This window comes from Maylandia zebra, linkage group LG13 (assembly GCF_041146795.1).
Source record: "Maylandia zebra isolate NMK-2024a linkage group LG13, Mzebra_GT3a, whole genome shotgun sequence".
Classification (NCBI taxonomy): Eukaryota; Metazoa; Chordata; class Actinopteri; order Cichliformes; family Cichlidae; genus Maylandia; species Maylandia zebra.
In genome coordinates this window covers 15408512-15426572 of record NC_135179.1, presented here as the reverse complement: position 1 = coordinate 15426572, position 18061 = coordinate 15408512, and the positions used below count along the sequence as shown (strand labels likewise).

General features: G+C 39.7%; 1 protein-coding gene across 1 annotated transcript; it reads left to right on the top strand.

Moving 5' to 3' along the window:
* The first annotated feature begins 11732 nt into the window (after window positions 1-11732).
* fas (Fas cell surface death receptor) lies at window positions 11733-17413 on the top strand. The gene is made up of 9 exons (XM_024804799.2): window positions 11733-11844; window positions 12161-12288; window positions 13525-13662; window positions 14120-14231; window positions 14647-14717; window positions 14811-14879; window positions 15031-15068; window positions 15259-15280; window positions 15594-17413. The coding sequence occupies exons 1-9, from the start codon at window positions 11789-11791 to the stop codon at window positions 15899-15901; spliced, it is 942 nt and encodes a 313-aa protein (XP_024660567.2). The 5' UTR covers window positions 11733-11788; the 3' UTR covers window positions 15902-17413.
* The last annotated feature ends 648 nt before the right edge of the window (window positions 17414-18061 follow it).

Here is an 18061-nt window from a genome sequence, read left to right as displayed (position 1 = left end):
TAAATGATTTTAGGCCTGTTGCTCTTACATCTTTAGTGATGAAGTCCTTCGAAAAACTTGTCAGGAAGGAGATCCTGCAGCAAGTAGAGAAGCTGATAGATCCACTACAATTTGCATACAGGCCTTGTAGAGGTGTGGATGATGCAGTGGTCACTCTGTTGAACTTCCTTTATCGCCATCTTGATGGCGCCAAAGCTCATGCTCGGCTTTTATTTATCGATTTTTCTTCTGCTTTTAATACTATCCAGCCACATCTTTTAGTGGACAAGCTTCTTAACCAATTTAAACTTAATTTTAATCTCGTTGGTTGGATCTTAGACTTCTTAACTGATAGATCACAGTGTGTGAGAATAAACGGCTGTTTTTCCAAACAGCTGAACTCTTCCACTGGCTCACCACAAGGTTGTTGTCTCTCTCCTCTTTTGTATATTTTGTACACTAATGACTGTCGCAGCACACAGGCCAATAGGCATTTCATCAAATACGCAGTCATTGTAAGCCTCCTTCATGGTGAAGAGGATTCCCATGGGCCTGTTGTGGATGAGTTTGTTTCATGGTGTGATCAGTCCTTCTTAATGATTAACACCTTGAAAACCAAGGACATGGTTATAGATTTCAGGAAGTCATCCCCTCATCCTGCGCTTACAGTGGTAAATGGTGCAGCCATTGAAATGGTGGATAGTTACAAGTACTTGGGGGTTGTTCTTGATAAGACCCTGTCCTTTGAGTCACATCTTGCTGCTACAGTGAAAAAGGCCCAACAAAGACTGTACTTTTTAAGGAGGTTGAGAGGTTTTAATGTTTCATCTGAAATGATGACTCTCTTTTATAAAAGTTTTATTGAATCTGTTTTAACTTTCTGTATCATTGCTTGGTACGGTAGTATGTCCATGGATAAAAAGACCAGACTTAACAATCTGGTTAAAGTGGCGGGCAAGATTTCAGGGAGGTCTCAGGTCCAGCTTGTGGACTTTTATAACAGGCAGGTGCTGAGGAAGGCAACTTCTGTCCTGTTGTGTTCAGATCATCCTCTCTTTAACGATTTTCAACTGCTTCCATCAGGTCGTCGTTATAAAATGACTGCAGTGAAGACAAAGCGACACAAATTGTCGTTTGTACCTAGTGCTATTATCTTAATTAACAACACTAAATTGTAAGTGTTGTTGCCATTGCACATTGCACTTTTTTCGATGGAATATCTAGGTTGTTTTATCAGGCTTATATTATATTATAGTATTTTTTTTAATGAGTGTACGTGATGTGTTGGTTGTATGTTTGTTGTTTGTTTTGACATACTGCGAATCAATTTCCCATCAGGGACAATAAAGTTACCATTGACCATTGACATTGACCAACACTTGGCTTACATCGCACCCTATGTGACTGGCTACAGGACTTTTTGTAGGCCCCAGTCCATCAGGATGGGCAACAGGACTTCAGCCAGCATTAGTACTAACACTGGCTTCCACAGGGTTGCGTCCTCAGTCCCATCCTCTACGTCCTGTCCACCCACAACTGTGTTGTGGACTCCAATAGGGATAACACCATACTGAAGTTTGCGGACTACACTGCAGTGATTGGTCACATCACTGGAGGGGACAAAGCGGCTTATAGGAGAGAGGTGGCCGGTCTGGTGCCATGGTGTGAGGACAACAAAGCTCACCCTCAACACTGATAAGACCAATGAGATGGACTCACTTGCAGAAGAAGCGAATCACATTCTCCTGGCTGCAGGCACGTGGAGAGGGGGGGGCTAGAGGGGCTTGAGCACCCGCCCCTTTCCTGATGGGTGCCCAAAGTGCCCTTTTGTTGAGGCAACTTTTTTTTTAAATTTTTTTTTTTTTTTAATGTGTGTGTGTGCGTGCGGAGTCCTGTCTGTGCCCCTCAACAATAATATTTAACTATTAATCATAGTTTTGCTAAATAAAAGGATCTGGCTTGCATCAGTCACATGATCACATTTAACCAATGATCGCCCTTGACGGCAGAACGCGCTGGTTACGAGCCGGGAACGAGCTCACAAAGAGCACGCGCATTTGTTGCGGTCCGGAGCTGTAGGAGAAACACAAGTTAATTATATTTCACTAAAAACGATCTAATATGCATGTCCACATAATTATGCATTATTATATTTATAATATTTTAAAAAACACGCGCTGTATTTTAAAGAACATACATTAAGTGGTAAATGGCCTGTATTTGTATTTTACTAGTCCCTAAGGACCCCAAAGCGCTTTACACATCCAGTCATCCACACACTGGTGATGGCAGCTACATTATAGCCACAGCCGTCCTGGGGCGCACTGACAGAGGCGAGGCTGCCGGACACTGGCGCCACCGGGCCCTCTGACCACCACCAGTAGGCAACGGGTTAAGTGTCTTGCCCAAGGACACAGTGACCAAGACTGTCCAAGCCGGGGCTTGAACCGGCAACCTTCCGATTACAAGGCGAACTCCTAACTCTTGAGCCACGATCGCCCCAAGAAGCAGGTTATATTAGATTTATATTTTAAATAAGACAAAATTTGGATTTTATAGCAGTAAAATGATTGTATCTCTACAGTTTAAAAATGTAATAAGCTTTGCCCCTGCACAGAGTGGATAGTGAAACAAATGGAATCATCATAATGACATTATTTCATATTTATTACTTCCCCCTCCTCATTGCTTTATTATTGTAGCTCTAGTAATAAATAATAATGTAAGGATTCTGGATCAGCACCATGGATGCCCATAGTACAGTATTCTGAAGAAGGTCTAAAATGTCACTGTGCGTGCATGTGTTTGTTTTATGTATATGAATTTTTTAAAATTATTACTCATGATATAACATTGTCCAGACATGGCTGGTAAGGACATGAGGAGGAAACAGTAGGAGCTGTGTGAGGCTACTAAAGGCAGTGCTATAACATTTTTCTGTCATCATTTTATTATAGATTAAGTGCAAGAGTTGTTAGGTGTGGATAATTAAATTATAGTTTATTGCAATAGCAAGTTGTGCCTTGTTCTCAGATGGACAGCAAGTGGAGAGTGATATATGAAATGATGGGATGGAAGGAAGAAGAGAAGCAAAGAGTGATTCACAGGCAGAGCCTAAATTATTTCTCACAGTTTTTTGCTGCCTTATGGTTCCAAGCGCTGTCACCAATCTTTGCAATTTTGTTATTATCTCATGACACTTGTTTAATCAGCTACCATCTCTCCTATGGACTTTTTACTGTCTACAGTCTCAGATCAACACAGCCCTGCCCTCCAGAACTATCCACAGCAACCCCTCAACAGCAACATTGTACCCATCAGGTAAAACATCGGCTATGTTTGCTTTGCCTTGTTGCCCATATTAGATTCTTGATGAATGTGTGTCGTTGTTATTCAGCCTGGTTCAATGTGCCCCTTTTTAACTTTGAGCACTCGCCCCTTTAAACCTCTCTGCACGGCCCTGCCTGGCTGCCAGGAACTTCAGCATCCAGGCAATAGTTCCCGACTCACCAACAACATCTCCCGCGATTCTCTCGGGGGCCTCCAACTCATCGATGGTGGCTGGGAACATGGCACCGTGGAAAAGGGCTGTGTTTTTGCCATCAGCGTGACAGCGCATTGCCGCCTTTGCAGGGAAATGAGTCCGCCAGGGCTCTGTTGCTGGCGATAAGGAAAGGCTACTCTTTATAGAGGACTCACACTCGGGGACATGTTTTCTGGTGGACTCTGGCTCCCAGAAGAGCCTCTGGAACTCTCGTGTCATCTTTGCATTCCTCCACAATGGTATTTTATTTAATATTTAAAAAAATTGGAGATTTGCCGTGTACCACCAGCGAGAGTACCACACTTTGAGAAAGACTGGGCTGTGTCCTGGCATCTTACTAGGTGCTAAGCTGGTCTCAGGTCTCTTATCCTCCTTGGAGGAAGCTATGTTGCTGATCTAATTCAATATTGTATATGTGATGACAATTTGTTTGAGGCTAATGAATTTGTTATTGTGGTTGTATTTCTAGATTTGCTTCTTTTTTGTGTGTGCTGTTTAGGATTTTATGTAGTTCTTGGGGGGGTGAATGTAACCGGGTTTTAATGCAATTAATCCATCTGGAATGCAGAATGACTCAAAATCCCTCTGTCAACGCATTTCAGGCGGTTTGTCCAAAGTTTGTCCATTCTGCACTTCAGATGGGTTGTTGCATTAAAATTTTTAATCGCGTTAATTGTGATGACGCGTTAATGTTTTAACGTTGACAGCCCTACAACAAACACAAAAATAAAAGCCATCATTCTATAGACTTATAATTTGCACTGATGTGTTTTCTAAATTCTATCACACACATATACGTGAAAAGTGTATATGTGCGCCTGTTTGCTGCTGTTGCTTGTGCTGAAGTCTCACACACAACCAGTCGAAAGGGGAGGGGGCGGGCTCCTTCCAAATAGTGCACATTTCAGTCATAATATTGTCAATCCAAGTCCATTATGTATTAATTATTTTTCCTGGATTGTGTGAAAAACAAAACCCTATATCATCGAATCTGTGCATTGAGGTGTAGGTCTGTTAGGTTATGTTTTAGGGTTGGGTGTTGATACTGGAGTGCAAAATTACTGATGGACAAGAAAAGGTCAAAGAGATCAGGTTCTCAGTTTAGAAAAAAAGAGCAAAACAAGAGGAGAAACGAGCAAAAGATACAGGCAAGCAGATGTGTCGTTGGATAATGACAGGTATTATGTATCCTGAAACAAGATAACATTCGTTAGTGGGGAAAACTTCTGTTTACCTTTGTTAGCCACTTGGCTACTATCATAGCCAAGTGGCTAAACATTTGTTCTGCTCGACTGACCTGATATCTTAAATGATTAGATTGAACTTTATTTAATAAAAAGAAATATCGTTTCAATTAAGATTTTCCTTTAATTTATGATAAATTAAAGGAAGTGTAATATGTTTCTTTATAGATAAATGCACATCAAAATAGCACATATGCACCAAACACTTTGTGGGATGCACTTTACCCACGTACACACATGCACAGACACACACGGTACGTTATTGCAGATGTAACGTTTATTAGTTTTGACAGTCCGCCGTCTGGACAGCTCCCGTCTCAGCTGATCCCAGCTTCCCCTCCGCTCCTCTCCCGTCTCACTAAAAAGGGGAAGAAAAGACGTCATCAGCCCAAACTCCATCAGTTGTGTTCTCACCTGCCTCTCCAGCACCGCCCCATTGAGCTCACTGCACCACTCCTCCCCTGCAGCTGCGCCCGGGACCACACCTCCGCCACACACTTACTGTAAAAAAGTATGGCCACTAATTACAGTGTTGGCTCTAAGTTAAAAAATGTCCCAAAACATTTTTTATTAGTAATCTCAATATGAATTAAAACAAGCTGTTGTATTTTTTTTTCAGTATATTGCTTGTAATATGAATTTTACTCACATAAATGTACATATTATAGTCCTAAATATATCTTCACTTAAATGTTATTGAAGTTGCAATGTAATATCTATAATTAAATTAAATTAAATGTAACACAAAGTGCATAGTGCAGTCTAAATCATTCAGATATTAGTTACTATACAAGACGCATAATGGTCTTTATACAATGTGTGCCTGAATATTTTGTGTAACTGTACCACTTTTTGGCAATAACTTCAAAAGATACAGAATTACAATAAGAAATGTGCTGTGGTTGCAACTGTTTCCACTTATAAAAGCTCTATAAATTCTCTGTTGATTAACCAACATGTAAAATGTGCCTCTTTTTGTTTTAATTTCCACTGCTTTCATCTAATTTAGAGATGTACTTACAGCATTAAAGTACACTTAAACAGTTTTATCAATTAAATAAACACATCATAGCTATGAAAAAAATATAAGTTCTCAACTGTGCTACAAAATACTACAATTTTTAAAAATTCATGCACATTAATAGTAGACTACAGTAAAAATAAAATCATATTTACCACATTCCTTTCTTCCTTATGCTGAAGAAGTGGTGTGCGTCAATCAGACTGTATGTTTTCTGTTATTTATCCTGTTTATTCTTTGCTGCAGACATTATCCTCACGTGTTTAAATCCTTGGTGTACACTTTGTTTGCCGAATGCTAAGAGGGTTAGGGTTAGCCTGTCCAATAAATGAGTGAACGACAAATACATGAGTGGAAATGGATTCTTTAGATAAGCCATCTGTTCTTATCAGAGAACCCTGTTGAGATTGTGGATGTATAGAGTCAGCATCTTATCATCCTGTCATGCATAGTTCTGGAGGTGAAGTTGATCTCTCTTAAAGATGTTGCATCCGCATTCTGCCACTAGATGTCGCCATAACACAAGTGTTGGGGCACACAGAGCAGGCGAGACACAAGAGGCTGCTTCTTCTCTATCCTGGAGGACAGAGAGATGGGCAGTGCTGTCAACTTCAGCCTGGGTGGTCAAAACTATATCACAGGGCTACGGGGTTCAGAGCCTGCAAATCCTGGATGGGGATTTGCAGGCTCTGAACGGAATTCTCAGAAAATACAAATACAATTAGCACCACTGAGGCAGTGGGGCATTCGTCTGGCTACATACACTCAACAAAAATATAAACGCAACACCTTTGTTTTTGCTCCCATTCCCCATGGGATGGACGTAGAGACCTAAAATTCATTCCAGATACACAATATAACCATCCCTCCCAAACAGTGGTCACAAATCAGTCCAAATGTGTGGTAATGGGCACATCTGCTATATTGAGATAATCCATCCCACCTCACAGGTGTGCCACATCAGGATGCTGATCTGACATCATGAGTGACATCATGACAGGTGTACCTCAGACTGCCCACAAGAAAAGGCCACCCTGGAATGTGCAGTTTTTTGCGCTATTGGGGGTCTGGGGACCCAGAACCGGTCAGTATCTGGTGTGACCACCATTTGCCTCATGCAGTGCAACACATCGTCGCATGGAGTCTATCAGATTGTCAATTGTGGCCTGTGGAATGTTGGTCCACTCCACTTCAATGGCTGTGCGAGGTTGTTGGATATTCGTGGGAACTGGTACACGCTGTCGTATACGCCGGTCAAGCACATCCCGAACATGCTCAATGGGTGACATGTCCGGTGAGTATGCTGGCCATGCAAGAACGGGGACATTCTCAGCTGCCATCTGCCCTGAACAATGTGAACCATGATTCATCCGTGAAGTGCACACCTCTCCAACGTGCCAGACGCCATCGAATGTGAGCATTTGCCCACACAAGTCTGTTACGGCGATGAGCTGGAGTCAGGTCAAGACCCCGATGAGGACGACGGGCATGCAGTTGAGCGTCCCTGAGACGGTTTCTGACAGTTTGTGCAGAAATTGTTTGGTTGTGCAAACCAATTGTTCCAGCAGCTGTCTGGGTGGCTGGTCTCAGACGATCTTGGAGGTGAACCTGCTGGATGTGGAGGTCCTGGGCTGGTGTGGTTACACGAGGTCTGCGGTTGTGAGGCCGGTTGGATGTGCTGCCATATTCTCTGAAACGCCTGTGGAGACGGCTTATGGTTGAGAAATGAACATTCAATGCACGGGCGACAGATCTGGTTGACATTCCTGCTGTCAGCATGCCAACGCTCCCTCATTGCTTGTGGCATCTGTGGCATTTTGCTGTGAGACAAAACTGCACATTCCAGGGTGGCCTTTTGTTGTGGGCAGTCTGAGGTACACCTGTGCACTACTCATGATGTCAGATCACCTGTGAGGTGGGATGGATTATCTCAATATAGCAGATGTGCCCACTACCACACATTTGGACTGATTTGTGACCACTGTTTGGGAGGGATGGTTATATTGTGTATCTGGAATGAATTTTAGGTCTCTACGTCCATCCCATGGGGAATGGGAGCAGTAACAAAGGTGTTGCGTTTATATTTTTGTTGAGTGTATTTAGATCACTGCCTGCTTCCACCATGGTCGGAAGAGGAGGCTTCCACCAAACTTCTGTTGTCATGAAGCATCTGGCCAACTTGGGCTTCATTATAAACACAGAGAACATTCCTCGGACAGTCCTCTGGACTCGATCTCATTTGCAGCTCGTTTGTCAGTCATCTTTTGATACACTGTCAAGGTGAGTGAGGTCACATCAAAATTGATAGACTGACCTGGTTTCCAAACTGTGGCACACTGAACCTCAGAGTTTTTTAAGACAGAGTTTTTTGTTTTTTTATTTTCTGCAAGAGTTCTGACCTTGCACCTGAGGAGGTTTTGCCTCACTCAAACCTACAGGCTTCAGGACCCCGTCAGGCTGCAGAGAGACTTGGTTGTGTCATCCAAACAGGTAAAAACAGACTGCAGAACATCTCAGAGAATCAGCCTAATTATCGCACTGATGTGATTCTTTAGCTGTCATAGGGCGAAAGGCGGAGTACACCCTGGACAGGTCGCCAGTCTGTCACAGGACTAACACACAGGGACAGACAACCATTCACACTCACATTCACTCGCACATTCACACCTAGTGACAATTTGGATTAATCAATTAACCTATCCCCACAAGCTGCATGGCTTTGGACGGTGGGAGGAAGCCGGAGTACCTGGAGAGAACCCACGCAAACACGGGGAGAACATGCAAACTCCACACAGAAAGACCCCGGCCTGATGGTGGAATTGAACTCAGGACCTTCTTGCTGTACGGCAACAGTGCTAACCACCGCCCTATGACAGCTGGGATAGGCTCCAGTGACCCCCGCAACCCTGAAAAGGATAAGCGGAAGCGAATGGAATGGATGTGATTCTTTATAAAACTAACACTCTTTGGCTTTGTACCTTCTCAGGTTGGAGGCTGTTACAGTCTTGTAAGCTTCATTCATAATTATGGAAGCACAGAGTCAGGTAAAAAAAAAAAAAAAAAAAGACAGAGAAGGATTTAATAGAACGTGTTACTTTTCATTGTCAAAATCATTGTATGCTTAAATCAGTTGACCTTCAGAAGTTGGATTCATTTGTCCTACTATGATTTCAGGGCACTACAATGGTAATTCTGTCCATCCTGAGGAGAGTCCAGACTCTACAACAGATCACTGGCTCACCTACAAACAGGTGTTCCACACAAGTGGGTCTGTAGTACTTGGCCTAAATCCTGTTTTACAAGAAAAACGTAAGAAGACAGAGCATCTCATCCTGAAGTGAGAGAATTTTTAAATGTGCCATCACTTTGTTAATCAGTTTTTTCTTCATCCTCAGGTCTAAAACTGGATGTTGGGAATCATCATGCCGAGAAAGAACAGCAATCGTCCTAGCCCACCATCGCCAACTGGAGGACAAATATTGGTAATAACTGCCCTTAGGAGGAAGGGTCCTCCCAGAGAGCCTGATTGCTCCCAAGATTTCTTCCTCGAAGAAGGAGTTTTTTTTCTTGCCACTGTCGCCCCACATTCATCTCATCAACAGAGACATTGTTAAAACCCACGTAGAGTCCATGTCCTGCTGACAAGACTAGGGGTGCACCGATTTACAGTTCAAAGGGTTTGTGTTACATTGCTACAAAAAGAGAAATTACAACCAACAAAAGACAAAGAGACAGTTCTCCAGCCAAAAACAGGCCATTTCAAAGTAAAACTTACATGAATTAGAGCACGAATTTGACTAGGAAATTGGAAATTCTAAATGTAAAACAATGAAAAATATTTATAGCTATATCATTTATGTCTGATTAGTCTACATTCAACTTAAAGTAAAACAGCACGCAGCACATTTACAAAGAATTAGAGAACTTATTGATGAAAGAAATGAGTAATATCTGAATCTGCGCACCACTAGTAGAGATGGTCCTTTTCTGGACCAGTGTACTTTGGTTTGCTCTCTGGGAACATCAAAAAATAAATAAATAAACAATTTATATTTATAATATTTACCATTTTTCTAGCAGAATGTAATGATATGAAGTAGTGTAAGACTTTTGCACAGTACTGTATTTCTAAAGATACTGGTGTGTGGAAGGTATAATAATCAATTGATGATAATCACCAGCTACGACTTATATATTTTTATTAAAAACAAAGTACAGTTTAGACTAATTGGTGATATCATTAATTTTACAGACATTTTATTTATACATGTATCTATATAGCAGAAATGATACATGGGAGAAACTCAAATTTATGCCAGGTTAGTGATTAGAGGGGAAACAGGGAAGCAAGCACATCAGAGCCTTCCTGAAGATTACTGCAGTCATCTGTGGGCAAAACGGTACACTAGACACCACCTAATGTAGATCTGGGGCATCAGTGTGGCTAAAAGTAGGTGTGGCTGTGGTTCGGGATTTAGAGCGGATCATCTACCCATTGGAAGGACCAGCTACTGTAGTCTGCATGCAGGTGTCCTTGGGCAAAATACTGAACCCCAAGTTGCCTCAGATGAATACATCCAAGTGTGTGTGTGTGTGTGTGTGTGTGTGTGTGTGTGTGTGTGTGTGTGTGTGTGTGTGTGTGTGTGTGTTAGACAAGGAGTTGGGGTATAGAAAAAAGCACTTTTATGAATATGTGTGTGTTTGGTTGACTGAGGCTTGTAGAAAAAATAGAAAAAATAGTGCTTAAAATAGAAAAGTGTTATACACCATTTAAAAATATTAACTCATGACTGTCCTGCGACACCTATTTGTATGTGTGTTCATTTTGATCTACAAAGTGGGCCACGTGAGCATGCAGTAGACTGGTACAAATCTGACACAGGGACTGAGTGTGACAACAAAGAGCTGAAATTTGATATAGATGAAAAAAAAAAAAATCCCACAGGAGTTCTCTTTCAAGTTAAGTTTTTTTTTTTTTTTATTCCCTAGTCAAACCCCCTTTTCTAGTTTTGTTCAAAGATACATTTGCTGTTAACTACAGTTGGCAGAGATCAAACAGCATTTTATGGGGGGGTGAAGCAATCATTTCCTACATGAGTGGCACTGGCAGGAGGGATTTCCTGCTACAGAAGTGGCACTGGGAGCTTAATAAGTTCACTCTAAAAGAGACGTGTTCAAATCAAAGACTATTTTTTACTTCCTTTAAAACTTTAGTATAACATAGACGTGAACAAATCTGACTTCCTGCAGAGCTTTCTTTTAGCTTTGATCATCTGCGCAATTTTATTTTTAGGCGGCAAATTTTCTTTTAAGAAACAACAACAAAAGGGAGAGAAATCAATCAGTAACTGGTTGTGAACGTATTGTTTCACATATTTAACTCATTCCATATTTTAACACCCATGTTAAAATATCAGTTGTGCCAATCTTTTAGAACATTCTGATAAATCAAGTCAGAATCGATAACATATCTTGTTAAATGTTATAAAGAAAATCATTTTGTTAAGTCGAACTAATGGATGTGGTAGGCTCCACCTCAGAAAAAGGTGCAGAGGGAGCAAGAAGAAGAGCAATAGCACCACCTAGTGGCAGAAGTTAAAATACGAAACTTTCTTTTTTGTCATGTTCTTCTTTTTATTTTTATCTGAAATAGATAATAACAAACAAAATAATGTCATAGTAGCTCAATGTGTATCGTTTGTTTTTGAAAAGAAGAACAACACAGACTAAAGCGATAAAAGATGATGATGATCTGGTATGTGTAACTTTCCTGTTGTACTATTAACGTAATTTTGTTTTTGGTTATAATTGTGTTTGCTTTTGCAACATAGTTCTAGAGATATATGTGATTTTCTGTCATTGCTGACTGCTTGACTAAGCGGTGGTTTCTGGGACTTTCCGTGGGGATTAGACAAAGCGCAACAGAAACAAACAGGAAACCCCGCCCCGTCGTGTTGCAAGCGCGCCTCTACACATTTCAGGCTCTGGACTCACTGCGCGATGGCGACGAAGTTTTCACTGTGGTTTAGTTCCTGTGTTTGGCTCGCTGTGTCACTGTAAGTAATCAGATGTAGACTAGACAGTCCTCTATTATCTGTCTCTACTAGCTTTACTAACTGCTCGGCTCGGTGTGAGGTGGTAACCACAGGGGCGTTTGGGAACGAAGGGTGATACAACTTACCGTAACACCTGAGTTCAGAAGTGTGCGGTAAATGTAATCTTTAATAAAGCAATGAATTCGTCTGTTTGGCGTCTTAACACCACCTATAAACTGCTATTTAACCTAAACGAACTTATTATTCTAAAAGGAAACCAAGCTGCTGCACTTTCACTTTCGTTTTGAGCTTCTGGGTTTTTGTTTTTTTTATACAGATGCGTTTGCTTTGCCTCGTCCCAGCGCCACAGGTCAGTTAATGGGGCATCCCGCATCAGAAGAGAGCCGAAATGTTTGGATGGCACCTACAACTTTACAAACTGGAGCTGTTGTAACTGCCCTGTTGGTAAGTGTCAGTGGTTATGTGAACTTAAAGAACTCAAGCAATGTAGTTTGTAATTTGTAGTCTTTGTAATCTGTAGGGTTTTTGTTCTCCATTTAATCAAAACCCGGGATGTCCAAACTTTTTTCGAGAGTGTCATAAATTGACAATCACCCAGGGGCCAACAATTCTTCTTGCCTTTTTGTGAAGCATAAAAAATATTATTTAAAAAAAAAAAAAAAAAAAATATATATATATATATATATATATATATATATATATATATATATATATATAGTGTTAATCATCACAGTGATCAGGTTAACAAAATAAAGCAATTGATCATTCACATGTTGCGAGAACATAAGAAAGATCAAGCTGTCTGGAATACCTGAAACTTCAATGAAGCTGCTGAGTATCAGTGTCTCAGGTTCATTTTGTGAGTGTACAAAACTTTTATACATTCATTGGTTGCACAGCGCAGTGCTGCCACCATGTTGTGAAAAGAGAAATTACACTATATTAATTCTGTTTGTGGCCATAAATAATATATTTAAGGTAGGAGTGAGGGGCCTGCAAAGGAGAATGACCTGGACTTGCTGGACATGCCTGATCAAAACATTTACTTTTGCCAGCCTGCAGACCAGCAACTCTGCAAGTCGTATGCTTTACGAGGGCTTTCCAGATTATGTTTGCTAGAAAATTTCCGTTCATATTTCCAGTTATTCTGACACCTATGAGTCATCAATCTTATGACTGAACTTCTCCCAGAATTTCTGTAACAGAGTGAGATAGCACAACCTGTTGAGCCAGAACAGCCAAATAACTGGGAAAATAAGCCTTAATTAAAGATTAAAATAAAAATAACAACAGCAAAACATCACTAACCTGTCTTTTTTTTTCTCCCATTAACTTATGACCCCCTTGCTTATCTCTGGTGGTGCTGTGGAGCAGTCAACTCTTAGGATAGGACCCATTAGAAAGGTCTATGAAGCTTTAAAGGGGGAAAAAAGTTAAAACTTCACTTTTTAATTGTTGCTGTATCTATAGTACCAATTAATTATGTAATTGGTACTATAGATACAGCAACAATACTCTCGCGATATAACAGAAAACAACAAGTTAACACAGATAAGAAGTTGCAACGAATGCGCACCTGCGGACCACTTAATTGCACCCCTGGTTATTATATTCTATTCATGTAAACAGTGTAATACCATTAACAGACTTTCTTCTGCATCATCTCTCTCCACTCTGTAGGACAGCGAGTAATAGAGCATTGCACTAATGGCAATAAAATGAATGGAAAATGTGAAATCTGCGAGAGGGACACATACAACAGTGAGCCTAGTGACCGGGAGACCTGTCACCGCTGCACCTCCTGCGCACAGGCAAATGGTACAATTATGATAGGACATGGCTGTTCCTTTTATTCACAGCTAAACTAAAGACAAAATATTAGAGAAAAGTTCACCTTTTGCTGCAGAATGTTTGACTGGTCACAGCTCTAACGATGCTTAAGTCCAGTATGAGGACCCTGAAATCAAATCAGCTATCATTAACCATTATCTACTGGATTATACATGTGCTATATTGATTAGCAGTTTCTTAGATGTCATATTTTAATATTTTATTTTTAAATATATAAGGTTAGCAGATAATTAAAATGCAGTACCAGAATTATCCAAGCATTATTTCAATTTATATATGAAAGTTCACATCCCATCTTTTTATACGAAAAAGTGAAGGAAAACCATCCTTGGTCTATTTCACAATTAAAACAATGCAAGTTTCTTTTTTTTTAAAGACTTTATAGCCTCAATAATAACTTGTGTGACTTTTCTCAACTTTTCAGCTAATTTAGAAGTAGAAGAAGAGTGCACTGCTGGTAGGGACACCAAGTGTCGATGCAAGGAAGATCACTTCTGCAGCAGTGAAAGTTGCACAATCTGCCATCCATGTAAAAAGTAAGTTTGATTTGACTTTGAAATCACATTCAGCATGTAAATCTGTGCATATTCCCTAGCGCTAATGTACTAGACCTGAGTACAGTGTTCATATTAATACATTGTACAAAATAATAGGAACACCTATTAATGTAATGTAGCTCAATACACCGCCATCTTAGTAATACACTTAAATAATTGGAACATTTCCAGCATGATTTGCTGAAACTCATTCATTTTGTAAAAGCAGAAGTGATGGCAGAGCTATTGTAATGGTTTTCATTAGATTGCAAACATGTTTCTAATAAAGAGTTTGTGACATGTGTGTGTAGCTCCTTTAAAGAATCTGTTGTCTATTGACTTGTCCTTTAAGGCTTTCCGCTCCCTTTGTAGTTATTTTTGATTCATTCGTGGTTGTTTGTTGTTTTGGTTCAAGATGTGGAATTGGTGGTGTTAAAGAAGCCTGTACAGCCAACAGTGATGCAGTCTGCAATGGAAATGGTGGAGGTAAGGTGTTCTTAAGTATTATTGGATTTTAATAAATCATATTGGACACATTTTGCATTGCAAAATATTAATGGTCATATCTTCTCATTTCAGCTATTGCTGGAATTATTATTCTATTCCTTGTTTTTCCTGGAGCCGTTGTAGGAATAATCTGGATAGCGAGTGAGTATTTCTGCTAATATATGAGTAAAGTACCACCAGACGACATTGTGTGTTTCCTTGCTCAGCACTGAAGGCTTTATTTATATTCAGTTCAATATTTAGTCGTATCTTGATTAATTTTTCTGTGTAATTTCTATTCGTGTTTCATTAGAGAGAAAACAAAAGAAAGAGGATGAAAAAAGCAAAGAGGTAAGTTATTTTCTTTGGACACCTGTGACGTGATATTTACTCTTTGATCTCTGGTTCATCCAATTGCCTTTCTGCACACACTCTCACACACACACACACACACACACACACACGGACATGAGCAGTTTGTTACTTCATCGCAAACAAAACTGAAAAGAATTAAAACTTTTATTTTGTTTCTGCTTCACAGAAGCTCATCCGTCGTCTTTCAGGTAACAAACATGACTTTATTCAAGCCAATATAAGAGCTTTAATTATTCTCTGTCTTTTGAACTAACCAGTCAGAATCAGATTTTAGAACAAGTTATTGTGCATTTGCATTTTTTCATGTGGTTAATTTTCTCTAAACTTTTAATTTCTTTAGAACAAAAGTGTATTACCCTCTTTTCTTTCTGATCATGACTTTACCATTTTCATCCATTAATCAAAAAACATTGCATATTGCCTGCTCAGTAAATTATAATATTGTGCGTTGTGGTCTTAATACCCATCTTTTAATATTTTTTCTTTTTACATTATTTTCAGATGTTGACATTGTTCCTCACCTGCCTGATATTGCAAGGGAGCTTGGATGGAAAAATGCAAGAACCCTAGCTCTCCACACTGGGATAAGTGTGGTTACTACTGAATCTTATGAAATGGAGTATCGAAATGATGCTGAGGAGCGAACGCTGCAGCTGCTGTTTAAGTGGGTGGAGAAGGAAGGCAAACAGGCTTCAAAGAAACTTATCGAAAACCTTGTGGATATGAAACAAAAGAAAAAAGCGACACAGATCAGAGACATATTGTTAAAACATAGTTCACCATCAAACAATCCTGTAAATAACTGCTGACATGTATACACAATGAACTTGAAGAACTTTGAATTCTAAAGAAACAATCTTGCAAAGTTACCTCTTGATTTTCAATTCAGGTTGTGAAAGCTGATTTCGAGTTGCAATATATCTAAATTTGATTGTTTTTATTTTTCAGTGTTTTTAATTTCATGATCATAATAATAATGCTCATTTTAAAAAATCCACGTGTCATAAGGGACAGATGAATGTCTTGCTACAGCTTCTATATTATGCGATAATATTTGATGAACCTGGAGTTTGTAAAAGCTTGGTTTTGGTTTTGGTTCCTTCCTTGCTTTTCATGGCTTATTTTTAGGTCTATTACATAGCTGTTATCTAATGCTAATAAACATTTTTCAAACGTCAAAAGAGAAAACACCTGACAAAAAAACAACTAATAAAACTGTCCTCTTTCATTGGCCCTTTGGCTCGGTTTTGCACAACAAGATCTTTGTTTAAAGGAAATATATTAAAAACTATCACCACTTCCGTGCTTTTTAACATTATTAAACCCATCCATCCAGTAATTTCTGTTAATATAAACAGTGTGGTTGTGGTGTAAACAGGCTAAGAAGGGAATTCCAGGTGTGCAGCACTTCCAATCTTTCCTGCCTGAGAAGAACTGGGGTGTTCCCACATGAGATATATAATCTCTCCAGTGACTTCTCGACCAAGGCTATTGCTGTTTACCAAAAACAAACTAAAATCTAAAACTGGAAATGAAAAAAAAGTTAACTAAAAATAAAAACTAGGCTTTTGAAAAATGTACTAAACATAATTTTGTGAACATGGAAAACTAACTAACATGTTTTTTAGTTTTATTGGAAAAAAAAAATCCAAACTTTTATCCTTATGAGACTTTGTTGGGATGTTAACAAGACAGGGAGTCAACTGTTTTCAAAACACTGTAATACCTGTACTGATTTTCCTAAATCTTGCCCTTCATACAATGATGTCACGGTTCTGGGTCTTTCTGACCCAGCTTTTTGAGTTCTTGTGTTTTTATATTATGGTTTATGTTTTGAGTCCTTTGTTGTACTATGTTTGTTATTTCCCTAGGTTTCAGTTATGGTTATCATAGGTTTAGTTCTTAGGTTTTGTAATACGGCTTCACTGTGTTCCATGTTGTGTCTACTGTGCCTTTCTGTACCATGTTTCTGGTCCCTATGTTCTGTCTCCACAGTTGCTGTTAAGTTTACATGTCTAGAGTTCAGTCAGTGTGTTTCCTGTTTTACTTTGAAGGTCCATGTCTCATGTCAGTGTTTCTAGATTGCTTCCCTTGTCTCATCCAGCCTGATTACTCCCAGCTGTGACAAATAATAATTAATAGAGACTATAACTAATACAAAAACTGAGTAAAAATACCACCAACAGCTGACTGTGGAATATTTAGAAGTAAGGAAATTTCACAACTGGACATGTTGCACAGGTAGCATCCTATCACGGGTATTTACTGGAAAAAATGTATATACTGCAGTATTTTGTTTATAATAAAATGGAATGGTTGTATCTTTGTATTTCAGTTATTGCAAAAAAATTGTTGTGGTTGGTGTTGTTATTGGCGTCATCTGTCCAGTGGGTTATGTTGCAATCTGGAGAACTACCACCAGAGGGCACAAGACCTATGAAGAGTTCCTCAGTGCAGCACTGAAGGCTATGCAGCACCATATGCAACAAGCTGTGATGTGCTGTGTATTCTGACGCCTTTCTGTCAGAACCAGTTGCAGTAACTTCTCTGTTGGATCTTAACACATAGGACCACTTTGCATCAGAGAAAAGCTTGACAAATGTAAGGCACTCAGCAGCTGAGGTAAACATGAAGAGAAAATAAAACTGGGACAAAAATTAACTCTATGATCTCTTAGTCAGTCCCCCAGAACCAGGAGAACTTGCCTCTCTGTGTTTCTCTACGAGTTTGCTGTCGCTGACGAAGCAAAATGTAACTGCGCTGAGAGTTTTCTGAAAAGATTGCATGATGATGAATCATTACATGACAAACAAAGCATTTCCTGCTTTTTCATGTCAAACAGCTTCCAGACTTTGACCGCGCTCATTCAACAGAGCAATACTAAGAGCAATGGTGAAGGCTAAGGAACTCTGAGGAGATCTAAGAAGGAGAACTGAAGATTTACACAAGTGGGGAAGATCTCATGGAGC